The sequence below is a fragment of the Bos indicus genome, chromosome 8 (assembly GCF_029378745.1).
Source record: "Bos indicus isolate NIAB-ARS_2022 breed Sahiwal x Tharparkar chromosome 8, NIAB-ARS_B.indTharparkar_mat_pri_1.0, whole genome shotgun sequence".
NCBI classification, from domain to species: Eukaryota; Metazoa; Chordata; class Mammalia; order Artiodactyla; family Bovidae; genus Bos; species Bos indicus.
In genome coordinates this window covers 75,567,989-75,586,858 of record NC_091767.1, presented here as the reverse complement: position 1 = coordinate 75,586,858, position 18,870 = coordinate 75,567,989, and the positions used below count along the sequence as shown (strand labels likewise).

The following is an 18,870-nucleotide window of genomic DNA, read 5'->3' as shown; positions in this document are numbered from 1 at the left end:
CTTGGGGTATCACAGGGTTTCCTTTCTACCTCTAATGGAACAATGAGAAAACACTGGCCAAAGATTGCTGCTTCTAACTAGGGAGGAAATCCAATTTTGCAACTGGTTTCCCCCACCAAAAACAGGCGTGACCAACTTCCCACTGCCTGTGAACACAGGTCTCTGAAGTTTTACTCCCGAAAGGAACTGGAAATTTCTTCCCTCTGTAATAAAACCTTGAGTTTTTTTTTAAGTTACCAAAGTAATGTAGAATACTTGGAACATAGTAAAAAAAAAACAAATAAAAAACAGAAAAAAATAGAATTATTATAGTGAAAAAAATGTGATTTTTGAGTGCACAATAATAATAACAGCATCGAATATTTATGGAGTACTAGGAATCAGAGTAAGCATTATAAATGCACTATTTTATTTAATCCTTTTAACAATCTTATAAGATTACACAGCTATTACATGGCAATTCCAGCCCATGAAATCAGTGAACCAGAGTCTGCTCTAAGCTGTGACACTAAGGGCCACCCTCCACTACTGTGGCCGCCAGTACTGTTTCATTTTCAATGAAAACTTTTTGGGCCTGGGTGCAAGGTCTCCATATGATTTACTGACTCACTTTGATGACTTTTAATCTGAAACCCAAGGGCAAATATGAAAAGTTACATGAAGCTTCAGACCTGTTTAGGGCTCTAGGTCTGATTCCTTTCTGGATGGAGAGGGAGCAGCACCAATACCACAGCCTAACTGCCTCCCGGAGACCCGAAGCAGCCCAAGTTTAAGGGAGCTAGCTGCACTTACAGAACAAAAACACTGCAGCTAGCCCACACAGGAATGGAGCTTGGAGCCTTGATCTCCTCTTTTGTCATTAGTGGGCACTGTGAGTATGGCAGGCAAAGAACCAGGCACTCATTAGGGCTTCACGCAGCTCAAATAGAAAATTCCCAGCAAAGCCTACAACGGCAACAAATGTGGGATTCTAAACAAATTTTCTGAATGATTCCATGAGGCAGTGAATAATGAGAACTACTGAAATACACTGCAGGTGTTATTTAAATCATATTGCTAATAATGTCCTGCACACAGGGTACTATTTACTCAATATTTGTTGTTGCCAATAAAAAAGCCACCAGGCAAACAGAACAAGGTAAAACTTGATATGGGAAATTGCCATCTCTTCAGGCCCAATAAATTCTCCATACAAAAGGAGGATCAATTCAGTATACAAAAACATGTAAGATACTCAACATTACCTGAAACTAGGGAAATGTACATCAAAACCACCATGAAAGAGGGACTCCCCTAGCAGTCCGGTGGTTAAGACACACTGCTTCCACTGCAGGAGATGCAGGTTTGATCCCTGGTCAGGAAACTAGGCCCACATGCCACACCATGAGGCCAAAAAGAAAAAAAACCATGAAACCACTGCATACCCATAAGGATATATATAACCAAAAAGACAGATGATAACAAAAGTTGGCAAGGATACGCAGAAACTGGAAACTTCATGCAGTGTAGGCAAGGTTATAAACTGGTATGGCCACTTTGGAAAACAGTCTGGCAATTCCTCAAATGGTAAAAACACAGTTACTATATGATCCAGCAATTCCACTCCTATGTACATACCCAAGAAAACTGAAAGCATATGTCTGTACAAAAACCTGTATACAAATATTCACAGCAGTATTGTTCCTAAAAGCCAAAAAACTGGAAACCATCAAAAATGTCTATCAACGGTGGACTTCGCTGGAGGTCCAATGGTTAAGACTCCTAGCTTCCACTGCAGGGAGCACAGGTTCAATGCCTGGTCAGGGAAATAAGATCCCACATGCTGCTCAGTATGACCAAAAAAAAAAGTCTATCACCTGATGAATGGATAAACAAACTGTGGTATATCAACACAATGGAATTATTCAGCTATAAAAACGAATGGGTAAAACTTGAAAACATCATGTTACATAAAATAAACCTATCACATATATATTTATATACTGTCATATATAAAAGACTAAATATTGTGTTATTCCATTTATATGATATTCCAGAATAGACAAATTCATGAAGACAGATTTAGCGGTTGCCAGGGTTTGATGGGAGGGGGAAAATAGGGAGTGACTACTAATGTACACTGGATTTCTTTTCGGGGTGATAAAAATGTTCTGGAATCAGACGGTGGTAATGGTTATACAACTCCAAATATAATAATAAAAAGACTCCACTTATTTGCATACCTTAAAAGGGAAAATTTTGTGGGTATGTGATTTATCAATAAAGCTATTATTTAAAAATTTAATAAGTTCTCCCACTATGATTATTCCCTACAAAGACTAGAACAAAAAACAAAGTTTTTATTATTATTTTTTCAGCTGTGCCATGCCACTTGTAGGATCTTAGTTCCCCAACCAGGATCAAACCCAGGTGCTCAGCAGTGAAAACACAGAATAATCCTAACCTAACTGGATTGCCAGGGAATTCCCAAATCTTTTTTTTCTCCCAAATACACTTTACAGTAACATGGTAATGCTTTAGTAAATTCCCCGTCGTTGCCAAGAGGTTGTATTTTAAAAATCTAAAGTCACAGGAATAAGTATTTGGGTGAGTCGAGTACCCTTCTGTCTTTCCATATAACTTCTTCTCTAAACTATAAGCTCCTCGAGGACAGTGTAAGGCATTTGTCTCTATCCTCAGCCACAGCAGAGTGTCCCTCAAAAGCAGGCATTCAGTAAATGTAGGAAGTCACATAGCATGGGGGCATTTGCTGCTTTCAAGATGTAATTTTATACACTTATATATAACTGAGCTTTAAAGATGCAAGGACTGAAAAAGAAGCTATTGAGGGAATGGCATTTAAGCACAGTCGAGAAGAATAGATTTTTAACAGGCAGACCACTTTCAGTATGGTGAGAAGAGGAGACTGTTTCAAGCGGATATAACCACTCATGAGAAAAGCATGATACAGACAAATAGTACATATAGTACATTCGACAAACCACTAGTATCCTGGTTTGGAGGGACTACGGAGGAGATGATAAGCTAAGGTACTCGACCATTATCTTATGTCTAGACTTGATTCAGTAAGGGTTGGTCAATCATTGTAAGTTTTTATATTCAGGAATATTATTCTAGAAACAATATGAAAAATAGAAGGAAAATTCTGTAAGCTTCTCTGTAAGCAGAGGAGCCCATTGAAGAGACTACTGAAATAGCCCAGGTGAAAAACTAAGGTAAGGAATAAACTGAATGGCAAAGGGAAGACACAGCAGAGAGAAAATATTATATAACTTGAGTGACCAAGAAGGTAATGAGCACATTTATAGAAGGAAAGAGGAGAAGAAGCAAGTCAGACGAGCAATAGGAATTTGTTTTGGGCAAGGTACAGAACCTCAGGAACATACAACCTAACAGATTATACAAGATCTGTAAGAGATATATAAACATATACAAAGGTGCTGGGGGGTTGTGCACATGTGCATGCCTGTGTGTGAGAGACAATGTGAACCAAGCAATAACAGGAGCTATCAGAAACATAAATAAGAGCTAGAAGATTGTTTTTTCTCTTGCACTATACATCAAATTCTTACTCCTTAAAATTTTAAATGTACTAAACTTTAACTAAAAATTACCACTTACCTGTACTTCTCTGACAACCTGCAAACAATCAGGCAAGGAGAAGCCAATAGGAAGACCAACTTTAGCTGGTGTTTTGAATTTGTCTCCTATCTTAAATGGGACATCATCAAGGTAACTGAAAGTCCCTACAATCAAAAATAAAGTAGAAAATATCAGCAAAGAACTTATTATTTGTTTTTGTATAATCTTATGTCTAGGATACAACATTAATTTATGCTATCCTAAGACTAGAAGTTACAGAGTTCCTTCTCTGACTGCTTACCTTCTCCTGACCCTCGATCTCTAAGGAAAAACTCCCACTTGAGGCTATTTGATTTTACTTTGGTTGGGAAGATCCCCTGGAGGAGGGCATGGCAACCTACTCGTTTTCTTGCCTGGAGAATCGGCATGGACAGAGGAGCCTGACAGGCTACAGTCCATAGGGTCGCAAAGAGCAGGACAGGATTAAAGCGATTTAGCACACACGCATACTTGGCACAAAGGCAAAAGTACTCACAGCAACCTAAAAGGCCTCCCCAAATGCCCATTTCCTCTCTAGCCCTCAACTCCTGGCTTACTGCACCAGGTCACAGTGATTCTCTATTCCTCAACCATGACGTGGTCAAAATTACCTCAAAAAATCTGCACTGGCTGCTCCCTCTATCTGGAATGCTCTTCCCTCAGATAGTCACAGGGCTTACTCCTTCACCTCCTTCAAGTCTTTGCTCAAATGTTGTCACTTTCTAAGTGAGGCTTACCCTGACCATCCTTTTAAAAATTATTCCCACACCCTAACCACAGTAATCTCACATTACTATCTATGTTTCTCCATAGCACTTATTACCTTCTAACATACTACGTAATTTTCATTTTAATTGTATTTATTGTCTATCTTGCCCAATGGAATACAAGTAACTTGCAAGTATTTAAGTTTTATTTACTGATGTAGTCTCAAAACCTACAGTACTGCCCAGCACATATAAGGCACTTATTAAATACTGCTGAACTGATGAGAGAATCTTGATAGAATCTCCACAAAAGAACCTCAAAAGAACCTAGTATTTCTCTACTCCAGTAAGGATCATTTTTTAATTAATACAAAGAACTACTCTAAAAAAATTTTAAAGTGATATTTTGGAGATGTGGAAGGAAAACCAGACAAGACCAGAGGAATCAGACTAGGATTATCAGGAGACACAAACCATACACAACTGAACTACTTTTAACTCCCTAAATGTTCTCTGTCCATCACAGATGAGTAATACAGAAAGATGGGACATTATAACTACTGATAGGATCAGACAAAATGAAGTCGTTCCTGTCTATGAATCTTATGAGGTATATACTCCGAATCAGACCATCTTTTCTTTTCTGGATCAGGTTTGGGGCTAACATGCTGGCAGAAGTATCAGGGACAATGAAATACAGTTGATAAAATAAATTTTGCTTTTTTAATATTAGCAGCTAGTAGAATAAGGCTTGTTTCTGGGTCTCACACATGTACATCTTCTTGAGTATTCTCATGGACAGAGAATAAGACAATTACACATCTCCCATGAAGAGGCTTCTCTTAATAAAAACTCCGTAGATTTCAAGACTTATCAAGGTCAAGATATATTTGTAATCTTGTCATCATTCCCATTTCCCAAGAGCAGTAGACGCATCTGCTCTGATACACCTGAAACCTCCAACAGAAAGAAGGCTCCTGTTCCTACCCTTGGGGGAGAGGTTCTACCTCTTTCCCATATACCCTCTGGCTAGAATTAAAACATCTTAAGTGTCTCTCACTCAGATAGTAAATTAAATCCACAACTGTGTTCGATTTAATAATTTTTCTGAGGCACAACCATAATTGTTAACATTCTCGATAAGTTTTCATATTGGTAGTATTTGTATAAGTGTTTCCTCAGGTGCCAATGCCTGTCACATTCCCACCCTTATTAACTTGATTAATTATGTCTTGTTCTTTAAGAATGAGCTTAAGAAAAACTCCCTTCTCAATCTCAGAACAGGTCTTGCCACTCTGTATTGTTAACAGTTTGTTTCCTTATGCTCCCTGCCTGCCCCCGACCAAAGACTTTGGTCAAGACTTTGATCAAATTGAGCAAATCTCACTGAGCAGATCGTGAGATCTGCTCAATGAAAATAAAGACCACATGGTCTTACATTTCTCTTAATATTTATTAAAACTCAAAATGATTTACCTAAAATGGCAAAGCTTGTGATGAAAAGGTTTTAACAGATATTCATGCAAGATGTAAGCACATTTGTAAGGTTCTGCAGAAAGTCACAAAAATGTACCAGAGGTACCAAAAAAAACCAAAGTATCAGGTACCATCACAGCTTGCCAACAAAACCCTGATTACAACACTAAAACCTTCTGCCACTTAAAATGCTTTACAGTATAGAGATCAAAAGCAAGGCTCTTTTTATTTGTAAAGAAGTTTTACCTGTTTTCCATGAAAACAGGTGCTCAAAAGTTACTGAAAGTTAGAGTCCACCTTTAGCTACTGCCCTAATCAGGAAACAAAGCTGGAACTGGTATTTTCTAAGAAGCACTGGAAAGACTTACAGTCAAGTTAATAATCACAAAATTAAGTCTTCTGTTTAAGAAAATTTTAAGTACACAAAGTAGGTTAATTATATGACACATACACATTTTAAAAATCCTATGTATAATAATACTTACGTGCATATATGATAAACAAATATAAGAAAACCTATCCACGTTAATATAACAAAATTTTCTTAAATGAATAGTTCTTCCAGAGTTTGGTAATGGGGAGTTGAGGGGGGAAAACTATTTTAAAAAGTACTTAAGATATGTGAACCAAATGATAATATCTTTAAAGAAAGATAATAAAAAGATAATATCTTTAAAGAAAGGTGTTCAGTTTCCCTGCACACCTTCCAGTTAGAAAATTATGACACTGCTGTATATGCACACGGACGACTTCTATTCTATAAACAGAAGTAGGTCTTGGCTTAAGGACAGACCAGATCATGTAGAACACCTTGAAACAACTGCGATTTCCCTTTATTAGCACCAATTGCAGGTAACTGGTTTAAAAAGCAGCTTCATTTCACCAACAAAGCCAATGCCCGGGTGATTTAACACATTCTCTAACCTGCCCCCTCCCCCAGGCTTTGTTAACAGGGAATGAGTAAAGAAGTTTCATGATTATTGGGAGGAGGGGTTAGAGCTAAAAGGCAAAAGGGATTTAAGAGATAGCAACAAAAAGCAACTTTTTAAATAATGGACAGAGATTAGTACAACTAAATAAGGTTGCTTTGAGGATTACAAAGAGTATTTTTACAAATATAACCAACTATACCTTAGGAACTATTCATTTTTAGCCAATATATCAGAATATCTATTTAAAAACATCAATTTCTCTTGTATCTCAATACATGTTATTATTAAATAGATTCAATAAAACCTCAACCACATGGCCAAGAGAATTAAGCACTGTGGCTAACAATTTTCTGGCTCAACCCAAGTACCTTTTAGTTTCAGTCTTTATTACTGAAGATCCTTCTAAAACATCTGAGACCATCACCCTCGGTTTCATTTAAAAAAACAAAGTACGTCTGTGATGGAGGGGTTGTTCCTTAAGGTCAGTTTCTGCACACCACTTGCCATTATGCCATGGTAGAAGGAAACAGGCTGAATGTGTAAATGACTCAGGATAAATTCTGAGAAGTTTTCATTCTGTTTCCTTTCTTTCTAAATTGCTGATACATTTATGATCTTGTAACCTGCCTGATTTTCTGAAAAAAAAAAAAAAAAGTAATTCTACATGGGGATAGAAATTCCTAATAGAGGGTAGCAAACGGATTATGCTTAATGCAGATTTTACTGTGCATTCAATTGAGGTTTTTGAAAAAGACTAGATCAAATTTAAAATTAGGTGAAAATGGCAATTCCATTAACTATCATTACCTTAAAGCTGTAAATCAGGTTAACAGTTGCAAAATCAGATCTATAGATAAATGGAGAGACAAACATACACACATATACACACATACAATTATGTAAGTATCACTACGAGATAAGAAGTCAAAAGAAAATGTTATTCATACCCTAACAAAAACCAAGATAACCTACAAAATCAGCTTTTTAATATGCAGGGTCTGGCATTAAATCAAAAATAAGACACAGAAAAGCAAGAGAAAGTGATTCACCATCAAAAGAAGAACCCAAATGCAGGGATAGCAAAGGTACTGGAATTCTCAGAGAACTTTAAAACTGTAATCAATGTGTTAAAGGATCTAATGGAATAGGTGAACATATGTGAGCAGATGGGGAATTTCAACAGAGAAATGGAAATAAAGAGAGACAAATGGAAACACTAAAAATTCAGTATGAGAGAATAAAATTTTTGATAGTTCATAAGCCAGGCTATGCTAATCAGAAGAAAATACTCAGAAGAGGAAAGAATTAAAGAATTTGAAATTAGGTCAAAAGAAATTAAAAGAATTAAAACACAAAGAGAAAAAAAAAATGGAACAGAGTCTTAAGAGATCTCTGGGACAATATCAAACAGCCTAATGTGCATGTGATTAGTCTCAAAAGGCTGAGAGAGAGATATGTAGCGAAAGAAATGAGAGAGGAGATCATCGCTGCAAATTTTCAAAAGTAGTAAAAGACATCAACCCATAGATCAAGAAGTTTAGCTAACTCCAGGCAGGGTAAATACATAGAAAATCACACCAGGGCACCTCATAGTCAAAATGTTGCAAACAAAAGCTAAAATCTTAAAAGAGGGGAGATGGGCATCATATTATGTACTCAAGAAAACAATTAAAGGATGGTTGACTTCTCTATATTACATTGTTACTTAAAAAATAGCAGTAACACATCAACTTTTAAAACAATCTATGGACTTCCCTGGCAATTCAGCAGTTAAGACTCAGCTTCCACTGCAGGGGCACGGGTTCCCTTAATTAGGGAACTAAGATCCTACACGCCACACAGTGTGGCCAAAAAATAAATATATACATTTTTTTCTATCATTCAGCAGAAAAAGTAATTCAATATCTTAGTAAAAATTACACAAAGAGCAAAATAAACATTTCTAAAAGTTAGCTAAAAACAGTCATAAATATGACAGCTTGGCCTTTCAAAGGAGGGAGTTTAGTTTTATTAAGCCCAATTACAAAGGCATTTTTTTTTTTCCAAATTAGAATCTCAAGGCATTTCTCCAGATACTAAAAAGTAATTTGTTTGTTCAGTTTTTAAAAAATCCTTTAAAATTCACTTCGGGAAAATAACTTTTTCTCAGATAAAACAAGTGGAAAATTAATTAAAACTTAAAGACCGACATTCAGAAAGGCCAGCTCTGAACTGAGCCAAAGGTTTTGCAATTTACATAATATAAGAAAAATATTTTTAAAGGTCTTTGAAAAGTTACTGTATCTCTTATTCCATTATTTAGGTGTATAAGGTTATTGATGTCAGTGAAAGAGGTTCAATCTCAGATGAAAACCATGAACTTGAAGAAAAAATATGTTATAAGACAGCATAGTATAAGATATAGTCAGCCCAAATATTTAAATTTAAAAACAAGTATTTTCATATCCAGTCATGAGAGCAGCTGTTACCTCCTTGTGCACACTCCAAATGACCTAGAATTACATACACACACACACACACACACACACACACACATATATTATCTAATCCCCAATCAGATAATACCTAACTTAGGGGGGACCAACTCAGAGGCTCATAAACTAAATAGTGTCAAGTCAGATACTTGCTTGACCAGGAGATACAAAAACTTTAGCTATATGATGCCAGCCACTGAAGTTCAAAAATCAGGTATCAAGAAGCAAACAGAACTAGGGAGGCCGTTTTTGGCCCTGTGCACTCTACACAAGTAGGTCAAGAAAGCACGTCTATAAACAGAGTAAAAATGGAGCACGTCCGCAGAGAAGAGCACGAGAGATGGACAGAGCTGTAGACTTCGTTTCCTGGGTTTCTAATTTCAGCCTTGTAAGGCCAGGAGGAATTTGATTTCCTGCATTCAGATGCCTACAAGACTGCCTATTAAATATTCTCCACTCATTTCCTTTAATTTCTATTCCCTAAACTACATGATATCTAAAAATAAGATTATTTATTTTAAAAACCGAACTAAAGCCACCAAAATTCAAGTAGGAGCTCAGCAAATTAAAGCAGAAGCCAAAGAGAGAAAATCTTCTCAAATTTTACTTGGATAGAATGTCTCATTTAAACAGTATTTTGAATATTTTGGTTAGGAATGTAAAGAGGAGGAGGAAGTCCTTAAAAATTAATCTTCACTGATCAGAATTATAATCTTCTCTGTAGACTGCTTAGCTGGAATACATAATAAACTAAGGTCCAACATATTTTCACTCCCATGAAAACGGAGTTTCCTTGTTCTTTTCTCTCCTCGGTCTTCCCTCTCTCCTTGGCTCTGTCCTCTCTTTCCCCTTGAAAAGGTGATCCAGAGGCAACTAAGATCAGCCTCTCTATATCATGTGAATACTTTGAAAAAGCGCTGTAATAATCCTTAACGGAGTTAGCTTACCTAGAAGATCTGATGCCTGACCCATTACACAGAATACAAATTCCAGAGTTTGAAAGACTGATCCAAAAGGATTTAACAAAACATGCAAGCAATGTGTGTAAGCATATGCACAGTGTGGTTCAAAATATTAAAGCTGTTGCATAAAATATATAAGCAAGTTAAAAACCACAGTAACTGTTGCACTACTCTGACTCAGCTAGTGATATTTTATAGATCAGAAGAGCATAATGATACATGTTGCCATTCAGTCTAATAAATCACTTTTACAATGACAATTTTTTAAATGGAAGATTAGTTTTAAAACCCCTTTTAAAATAATTGTGTTATCTGGATATTTCTGGTGTTTCTTATCTTTTACTATATGAAAAGATGGTCTAATTTTAACTTCCTAGGTACTTCCATTCCTATCAAATGCAGATAACAAAGTTTATTAATGTATTCATTTTGGAAGGTTGTATCTCAGAAAAAGATGATAAACTATTAGCTTTTAAATGCAAAATTGTAATTCCTGTTGGTTAGTTGCCAAGTCGTGTCCAACTCTGCCACCGCATGGACTGTAGCCTGCCAGGCTCTCTGTCCACGGAATTTCCCAGGCAAGAATACTGGAGTGGGTTGCCATTTCCTTCTCCAGGGGATCCCAACCCAGGGATCAAACCTGTGTCTCCTGCATTGGCAGGAGGATACTTTACTGCTGAGCCACCACAGAAGCCCAAAATTGTCATTACAACTACCAATACTTCTGTAATATATTGACTTGCTAATCATGCCTCATTTGTTGTAAATTACTTCTTTTTATGGGGGGAAAATACCTAAATCAAAACATTATAAAATGTTAATTAAAGGCTTAGAATTGTTCACACCTGACTGGAGAAGAGATGGACCAGAGAATAAGAAAAGGGCATGGTAACTACTTCAAAATACTGCTAAAGAACAACAAAAACAGATAGGCTCCCTATCTATCTCCATTGGTTTTGAGTATAATAAACACAATGACACTCAAAAGTTTAACTATCTATTTGAAGAAATGCTTCAATATTAAAGTTATATGTGAAGTTCTATGGAATGCATATATGCTACACTGTTGTACAACTTTATTTTTCTCAATCGGCTCATTTAAATAAACAAAAAGGGACATTTACTCATGTGATTTCAAATTCTCTGATCAGATCAAAACTTAAACCATAATATCTAACAGTCCACTTACCATGAAAATCTGCACCCAACTTCTTAGAAGCCATTTAGAACCTGAAAAACAAAGAAATACGTCTTAGCCACATTACGCCTCAAGGGGATGTAAACAAATTATCATAAGAAAATTTAGATACAAAAATACCCCAGAAGACTAAAGGGTTCCAGGACTGATACAACCTCAAACTTCTCAGTCCCAAAGTCTTAAAAAAGAAAGCAGAAAGGAGGAGAAACCACTTTTCTATACAAAAATAATCCTGTAATCTACATGTTCTGAAAACAAACAAAATATTAGAACAGCAAACTGGCCAATGACCAATTTATATGCAAACTGTCAAAAAAAAAAAAAAAACAAAAAACCCCTTACTAAACACTTATCTTCCTGATATAAACTACAAATGTCAATACTTGGCAGTTTTCTCAAGATTTTTAAACCATCCCATTTAATTCAGTTATGTAAATACAGACCTTTTATTGACAATGAACTGTAACTGTTAAGACTGACACTTCTGAATTAGGGAGTCCATGACGTACAACCTTACCTATCTGTTTGGCTGCGCTGGCCTTAGTCGCGGCACGCAGGATGTCTGTACTTCACTGTGGCATATAAACTCTTAGTTATGGCACGTGGGATCGAGTTCCCTGACCAGAGATTGAACCTGGGCCCCCTGCACGCACTGGAAGTACCAAATCTTAGCACCTGGACCACCTTTGTACTGTTTTAATTTTGTAGAAAATTCCAAAAACGGGAACCTTCCTGGCAATTCAGTGGTTAAGACTCCATGCTTCCACCGTGGGGGCCAGGGTTTGATCTCTGGTCAGGGAACTGAGATCCCACAAGCTATAATTCCACAGGCTGTGTGTGCGGTGCTGCCTCCCCCCTCCAAATTCAAAACACCAAAGAGGAAAATCCACAAAACCACACACCTAGCTTAATACTATCTTTGCACTTTGCCCCTACATAAGCAGTTACAAAGTTCTTCAATTTAAAGTTTATTTACCTTGATGCGGTGTTTATACATTTAACTTAATACATAAGAATAATGAATTTATAGTACGGTCTCTACCAACTGCATTACATACAGTACAATGAAAAGCATCATACTCAAAATGATCTACAGGCATATCCTATTCTACTGCAATTTAATTTACTGCACAAATCAAAGGTATACTCAACCTTACATTGAGCAAGTCTAAGGAGCGAGGCGCCATTTTTTCAAAAGTATTTGTTCACCTCACATCTGGTCACATTTAGGTAATTCTCACACTATTTCAAACTTCTTCATTATATTTGTCATAGTGATTAATGACCTTTGATGTAGTAATTGTTATGGCATTTTTTAGCAATAAAGTATTTTTTAATTGAGGTATACATATTGTTTTCTTAAATGATGCTATTATTGCACACTTAACAGGTTACAGGGTAAACATAATTCTCTATGCACTGGACAACCAAAAACCTGTGTGACTTGCCTTACTTTGATATTTGTCTTCTTTAGTGGTCTGGAACCAAACCCACAATATCTCCAACTTATGCCTTTATTTTCCACTTAAAGTTTTTTTTTTTTAAAGAAGGCAAGAACATCACACCTATCATGTGAAAAATCTTCAGAATAATTAAATCTGTACAGGATTTAAAGAAACTGACAAGTTGATTTTAAAATTTACATGTAGAACTTCCCTGGTGGTACAGTGGGTAAGACTCTGCCCGCCAATGCAGGGACACAGGTTTGATCCCTGGTCTAGGAAGATTCCACACGCCAAGGAGCAACCAGGCCCCATGGACCACAACTACTGAAGTCCATGCTGCAACTATGGAAGCCCATGTGCCACCACCTGAGAGAAGCTCCCACCTGTCTCAACTAGAGAAAGCCCACACATAACATAATGAAAAGCCTGCATGCCACGAGGAAGTCCCAGCACAGCCAAAATTAAAAAAAAAAATTTTTTTTTACAATCAGAAGGATAATAAATTAACTCCCTTTAGTGAGGGGGGAAGAAAGCAGTTACCAGACAAACAGAACAAACCACTTCCAATAACCTATTCCTGATTCTAACTTAGCCAAGGCCATCTCACAGAGGTAGTTCTACAGCTTATTTCACACCCCAACTTATCTGTCCTACACTGATTAGAAAGTCATGCTATATACTGTCCTGATATTCAGTGACCCAGCACTGTAGGTAGCGTAGGTGTCCCCACGTTAACACCTACTACTAGCCAGCAAGTGTCATTCAACTGTAGTGTTAAATGTCAACAGCAAACAATTACCACGCCATTTCCATTACTCATAAAAAGTTACTGGTTAGTTAACTGCTATGGACTTAACCACAACACTGAGTAGAAGATAAAGGTTGTGCTCAACCCCATTAAGGATAAAAAGTATTATGGAAAAAGTACGCACTCGCAGATTTAAAAGAAGCTATATTTTAGAACATGTGAAAAGAAAAACATTGGAAGAAAATACATTAAAAATATTTAAAATGGTTGCCTCTAAGTGGCAGCACTGGGAATAATTAATAAAATTTCTCTACAGTTTCTGAACACTCTATGGCAAGCAAGTACTAATTTTATAGTGTCTTTAAAGCTCTACTTTAATAGTTTCAATTTCCAGTATGATGTTGGGATGAAGCATTCTGGTTGCCATTTTTACTAGTTAACAGAATTAATAATTTTAAAGTATATGGATCATCAATTTTCAAAGAACCAACAAACCAAACTGAAAATTATTTAACTTTTTTTGGATGAACCGAAGACTTCATAGAACCTTACAGGCTTCAATATCATCATAATGTACCTAAACCACAATAATACAGGGAGACTTTTAAACCTGGAAGCAAGATTCTTGGCAGCCTCAATCTTCCCACAGAGGCACAGACCAGAAATGCATTTTTTTCTAAATCTCTGTTGAAAGCAGGAGAATCTAAGTGTCTAGATACTCACAGAGAGGTGCAGGAAATTAGTGTTTTCATGTCTGTTCCTAATATTTATTGATATTGTGGGATATCAGCTATTTGAAGAAGCAGCTGTTTTTGAGCAGTAAATGGCTTAGCAGAGGCTCTGATTTTTTTTTTTTGAGGCGATGGTTTAATAAATTATTTTGTGAATAAGCTAACATCAGGAATGTCTTAAAGCAGTTCCACCAAATTTAAATGAATTTTTAATGACTTCTTTAAAAAGGTTCGACCAACAACAACGCACAGAATGGGAGACAATGATCTGCAAATTTGATCTGCAAATCATCTATCTGATAAGGGACTTTTATCTAGAATATATAGATAACTCTACACTTAAACAACAGAAACAAATAACCCAATTAGAAAGTAGGCAAAAGAATCTGTATAGTCAATTTCCCGGAGAAGATATACAAATGACTAAGAAACACAAGCTGCTGCTGCTGCTAAGTCCCCTCAGTCGTGTCCAACTCTGTGCAACCCCACAGACGGCAGCCCACCAGGCTCCCCCGTCCCTGGGATTCTCCAGGCAAGAACACTGGAGTGGGTTGCCATTTCCTTCTCCAATGCATGAAAGTGAAAAGTGAAAGTGAAGTCACTCAGTCATGTCCGACTCGTAGTGACCCCATGGACTGCAGCCCATCAGGCTCCTCCATCCATGGGATTTTCCAGGCAAGAGTGCTGGAGTGGGGTGCCATTGCCTTCTCCAAAGAAACACATGAGAAGATGTTTAACACATCGTTTTTCACCAGTCAGGGAAATGCAAATCAAAAAACTATACCCCACCCCATTAAAGCACACATATTATCAACAACAAAGCAAAATTTCTCTTAAAGTAAGAAAAATAATTGAAAATTAAAACACCATACCCCTTTATTACTAGATAAACAATTAGAAAGTATTAAATAAACAATAAACAATTTAAAATTCTTTAAAGTTATGCCTTAATAAGGTGATAAAACATAGATTATCTAGGGGTCTTCTTTAAATATTAAAATAGCTCACTGAATGCAACTCTGATTATATTTTTCACAAACCTTAAGAATACAAGAAATTCATCCATATTTGGTCACTTGAAGAATTTTTCTAATGTCTGCTATGCAGTCAATCTCTGAAGGATCAGAAGTATTTTAGGGACTTTCCCAGTAGTCCAGTGATTGCGACTCTGGGTTTCCAGTGCAGGGGACACAGCTGGATTCCTGGTTGGGGAACTAAGATCTCACAGGCTGTACAGCATGACCAAAAATAATTTTTCTTTAAAAAAGGCATTTAATAGCTACTTGGGATCAACTTTCTTCTTCTGGAACATCTGAGCAAAATCAAGTGCTATGTGTGTGTGTATAGAAGCTTCCACATAAACTTCCTATATTTTAATCATAAGCACTTTTTTGTAACATTTTCCTATAATCTAAATGTTCAATCATGGAAATTATTAAATAATTGGAAATTAAAAAATATTTGTGATGGCATGAAGAGTATTCACTAAAAGCATATGAATGATGGGAAATAAATTTTAAATTGTTTTTACAAGTTGAACTGAATTACTTTTACTATGCAAAAAATGTACACAAAAAAAGACTGAAAAAAATTTGCCCCAAATGCAAAATTATAAATGCTCCCAGGAGACAATAAATTCATAAGCAATCATAAATTTCCACTAAAATAAATATAAATGCTTCTATTAAAGGAAAAGTAGAAAGCAGAACAACACATTTTTAATTCATAAACTTTACAATAAAGTGCAGAACTCCCTCATATGGCCAAGAATTAAAAGCAATGTTCTACTTTACTAGTTGAGTGCCATTTCAGTTCAAATGCTACAGGAAGATAACCTAGTAATTTAAATTTTTGAATCACTGCTGGAAGACATCTAAGAACAAAGAGAGATGGGGAAACAGGTAACAAGAAGAGAAATAACTGGAGAGAGACAAGGAGCTAGAGGGCAAGAGGCATAAGAGATAGAGTAAGGAATGGAAAAAGGGAAAGGCGAGGAGGGTAAGTGAAAGGAGGTAAGGGTAGGAGACCAGGAGAAGAAAAACATTTTAAACAAGCCCCAGTCAGCTACATAAGGGGAAGAAAAAGCCCAAGAGCAATTTAATATTAATGTCCTAAATTTCCTTTCTTTCTTGTACCATCATCAAATTATTACTACAAGAAATTACATTCTACAAACAGCTTCATAATACACAGCAGCAATTTAATCACTCAGTAAGCTATCCCAGTCACACACAACAATATGAGCTATAATCATCAGGAGTTTCCCAAGATACAAATTAATCAGGAAATTCTCCAACTTACAGAAAAAGATGGCTTTGGGATCCAGCAAATTTCAAGTCTGAAAACAAAGTTAACACCTATACAACATATATAAGACAAAAATCACAAATGCAGGGGCCTTGGCAGTCTGGTGGTTGGGACTCAAGTGTTTGTGACTTCTCGTTTTCACGGCTGAGGGTAGAGACTCAATCCCTGATCAGGGAGCTAGGAACCAATATTCCATGCGGTATGGCCAAAAAGAAAAAAAAAAAAAGCACACATGTAAATGCCATTTAAATGTCAATAACAGGCTACCCTATACTCATGACAAAAAGCTTTCTTCTCTCTCAGGTCTCAGAGATATTGTGGGGCCCTAGCTTTTCTCATGGGTAAAATAGGGTAGTAGACTGAATAATCAACCAAATCTAAATGTACTATAGATCTATAATAGTAGAATTATGGGAAATTTTTCAAGATGTCCTTTCCATTATAGGGGACTGGAATGCAGAAGTAGGAAGTCAAGAAACACTTGGAGTAACAGGCAAATTTGACCTTGGAGTACAGAATGAAGCAGGGCAAAGGCTAATAGAGTTTTGCCAAGAGAACGCACTGGTCATAGCAAACACCTTCTTCCAACAACACGAGAGAAGACTCTACACATGGACATGACCAGAGGGCCAACACAGAAATCAGACTGATTATATTCTTTGCAGCAAAAGATGGAGAAGCTCTATACAGTTGTTAAAAACAAGACCGGGAGCAGACTGTGGCTCAGATCATGAACTCCTTATTGCCAAATTCAGACTTAAATTGAAGAAAGTAGAGAAAACCACTAAACCATTCAGGTATGACCTCAATCAAATCCCTTATGATTATACAGTGGAAGTGAGAAATAGATTTAAGGGACTAGATCTGATAGATAGAGTGCCTGATGAACTATGGACAGAGGTTCGTGACACTGTACAGGAGACAGGGATCAAGACCATCCCCAAGAAAAAGAAATGCAAAAAAGCAAAATGGCTCTCTGAGGAGCCCTTACAAATAGCTGTGAAAAAAAGAGAAGCAAAAGCAAAAGGAGAAAAGGAAAGATACAACCATTTGAATGCAGAGTTCCAAAGAATAGCAAGGAGATAAGAATGCCTTCCTCAGTGATCAATGTCTTCCTTCCTCAGAGATCAATGCAAAGAAATAAAGGAAAACAATAGAATGGGAAAGACCAGAGATCTCTTCAAGAAAATCAGAGATACCAAGGGAACATTTCATGCAAAGATGGGCTCAATAAAGGACAGAAATGGTATGAACCTAACAGAAGCAGAAGATATTAAGAGGTGGTAAGAATACACAGAAGAACTGTACAAAAAAAATCTTCACAACCCAGATAATCACGATGGTGTGATCACTCACCTAGAGCCAGACATCCTGGAATGTGAAGTCAAGTGGGCCTTAGGAAGCATCACTATGAACAAAGCTAGTGGAGGTGATGGAATTCCAGTTGACCTATTTCAAATCCTGAAAGATGATGCTGTGAAAGTGCTGCACTCAATATGTCAGCAAATTTGGAAAATTCAGTAGTGGCCACAGGACTGGAAAAGGTCAGTTTTCATTCCAATCCCAAAGAAAGGCAATGCCAAAGAATGCTCAAACTACCGCACAATTGCACTCATCTCACATGCTAGTAAAGTGATGCTTAAAATTCTCCAAGCCAGGCTTCAGCAATACGTGAACCGTGAACTTCCAGATGTTCAAGCTGGTTTTAGAAAAGGCAGAGGAACCAGAGATCAAATTGCCAACATCTGCTGGATCATGGAAAAAGCAAGAGAGTTCCAGAAAAACATCTATTTCTGCTTTATTGACTATGCCAAAGCCTTTGACTGTGTGGATCACAATCAACTGTGGAAAATTCTGAAAGAGATGGGAATACCAGACCACTTGACCTGCCTCTTGAGAAACCTGTATGCAGGTCAGGAAGCAACAGTTAGAACTGGACATGGAACAACAGACTGGTTCCAAATTGGGAAAGGAGTATGTGAAGGCCGTATATTGTCACCCTGTTTATTTAACTTATATGCAGAGTACATCATGAGAAACGCTGGGCTGGAAGAAGCACAAGCTGGAATCAAGATTGCTGGGAGAAATATCAATAACCTCAGATATGCAGATGACACCACTCTTATGGCAGAAAGTGAAGAGGAACTAAAAAGCCTCTTGATGAAAGTCAAACAGGAGAGTGAAAAAGTTGCCTTAAAGCTCAACATTCAGAAAACTAAGATCATGGCATCCGGTCCCATCACTTCATGGCAAACAGAAGGGGTAACAG

At 36.9% G+C, this 18,870-nt stretch overlaps 1 protein-coding gene across 4 annotated transcripts in view; it reads right to left on the bottom strand.

The window, feature by feature from the left end:
- The window catches only part of UBAP1 (ubiquitin associated protein 1), a 71,235-nt gene that overhangs the window by 13,396 nt on the left and 38,969 nt on the right, over positions 1-18,870 (bottom strand). For 2 of the 4 annotated variants that reach the window (XM_019966435.2, XM_070795011.1), the window contains exons 2-3: positions 11,362-11,402; positions 3,622-3,746 (exon numbers count right to left, since the gene is read on the bottom strand). In XM_019966435.2, coding sequence (XP_019821994.2) covers positions 3,622-3,746; positions 11,362-11,395 — 159 coding nt within the window. In that variant the 5' untranslated portion in view covers positions 11,396-11,402. The remainder of the gene's footprint in view (positions 1-3,621; positions 3,747-11,361; positions 11,403-18,870) is intronic. The other 2 variants (XM_070795012.1, XM_019966436.2) reach the window with 1 other exon arrangement.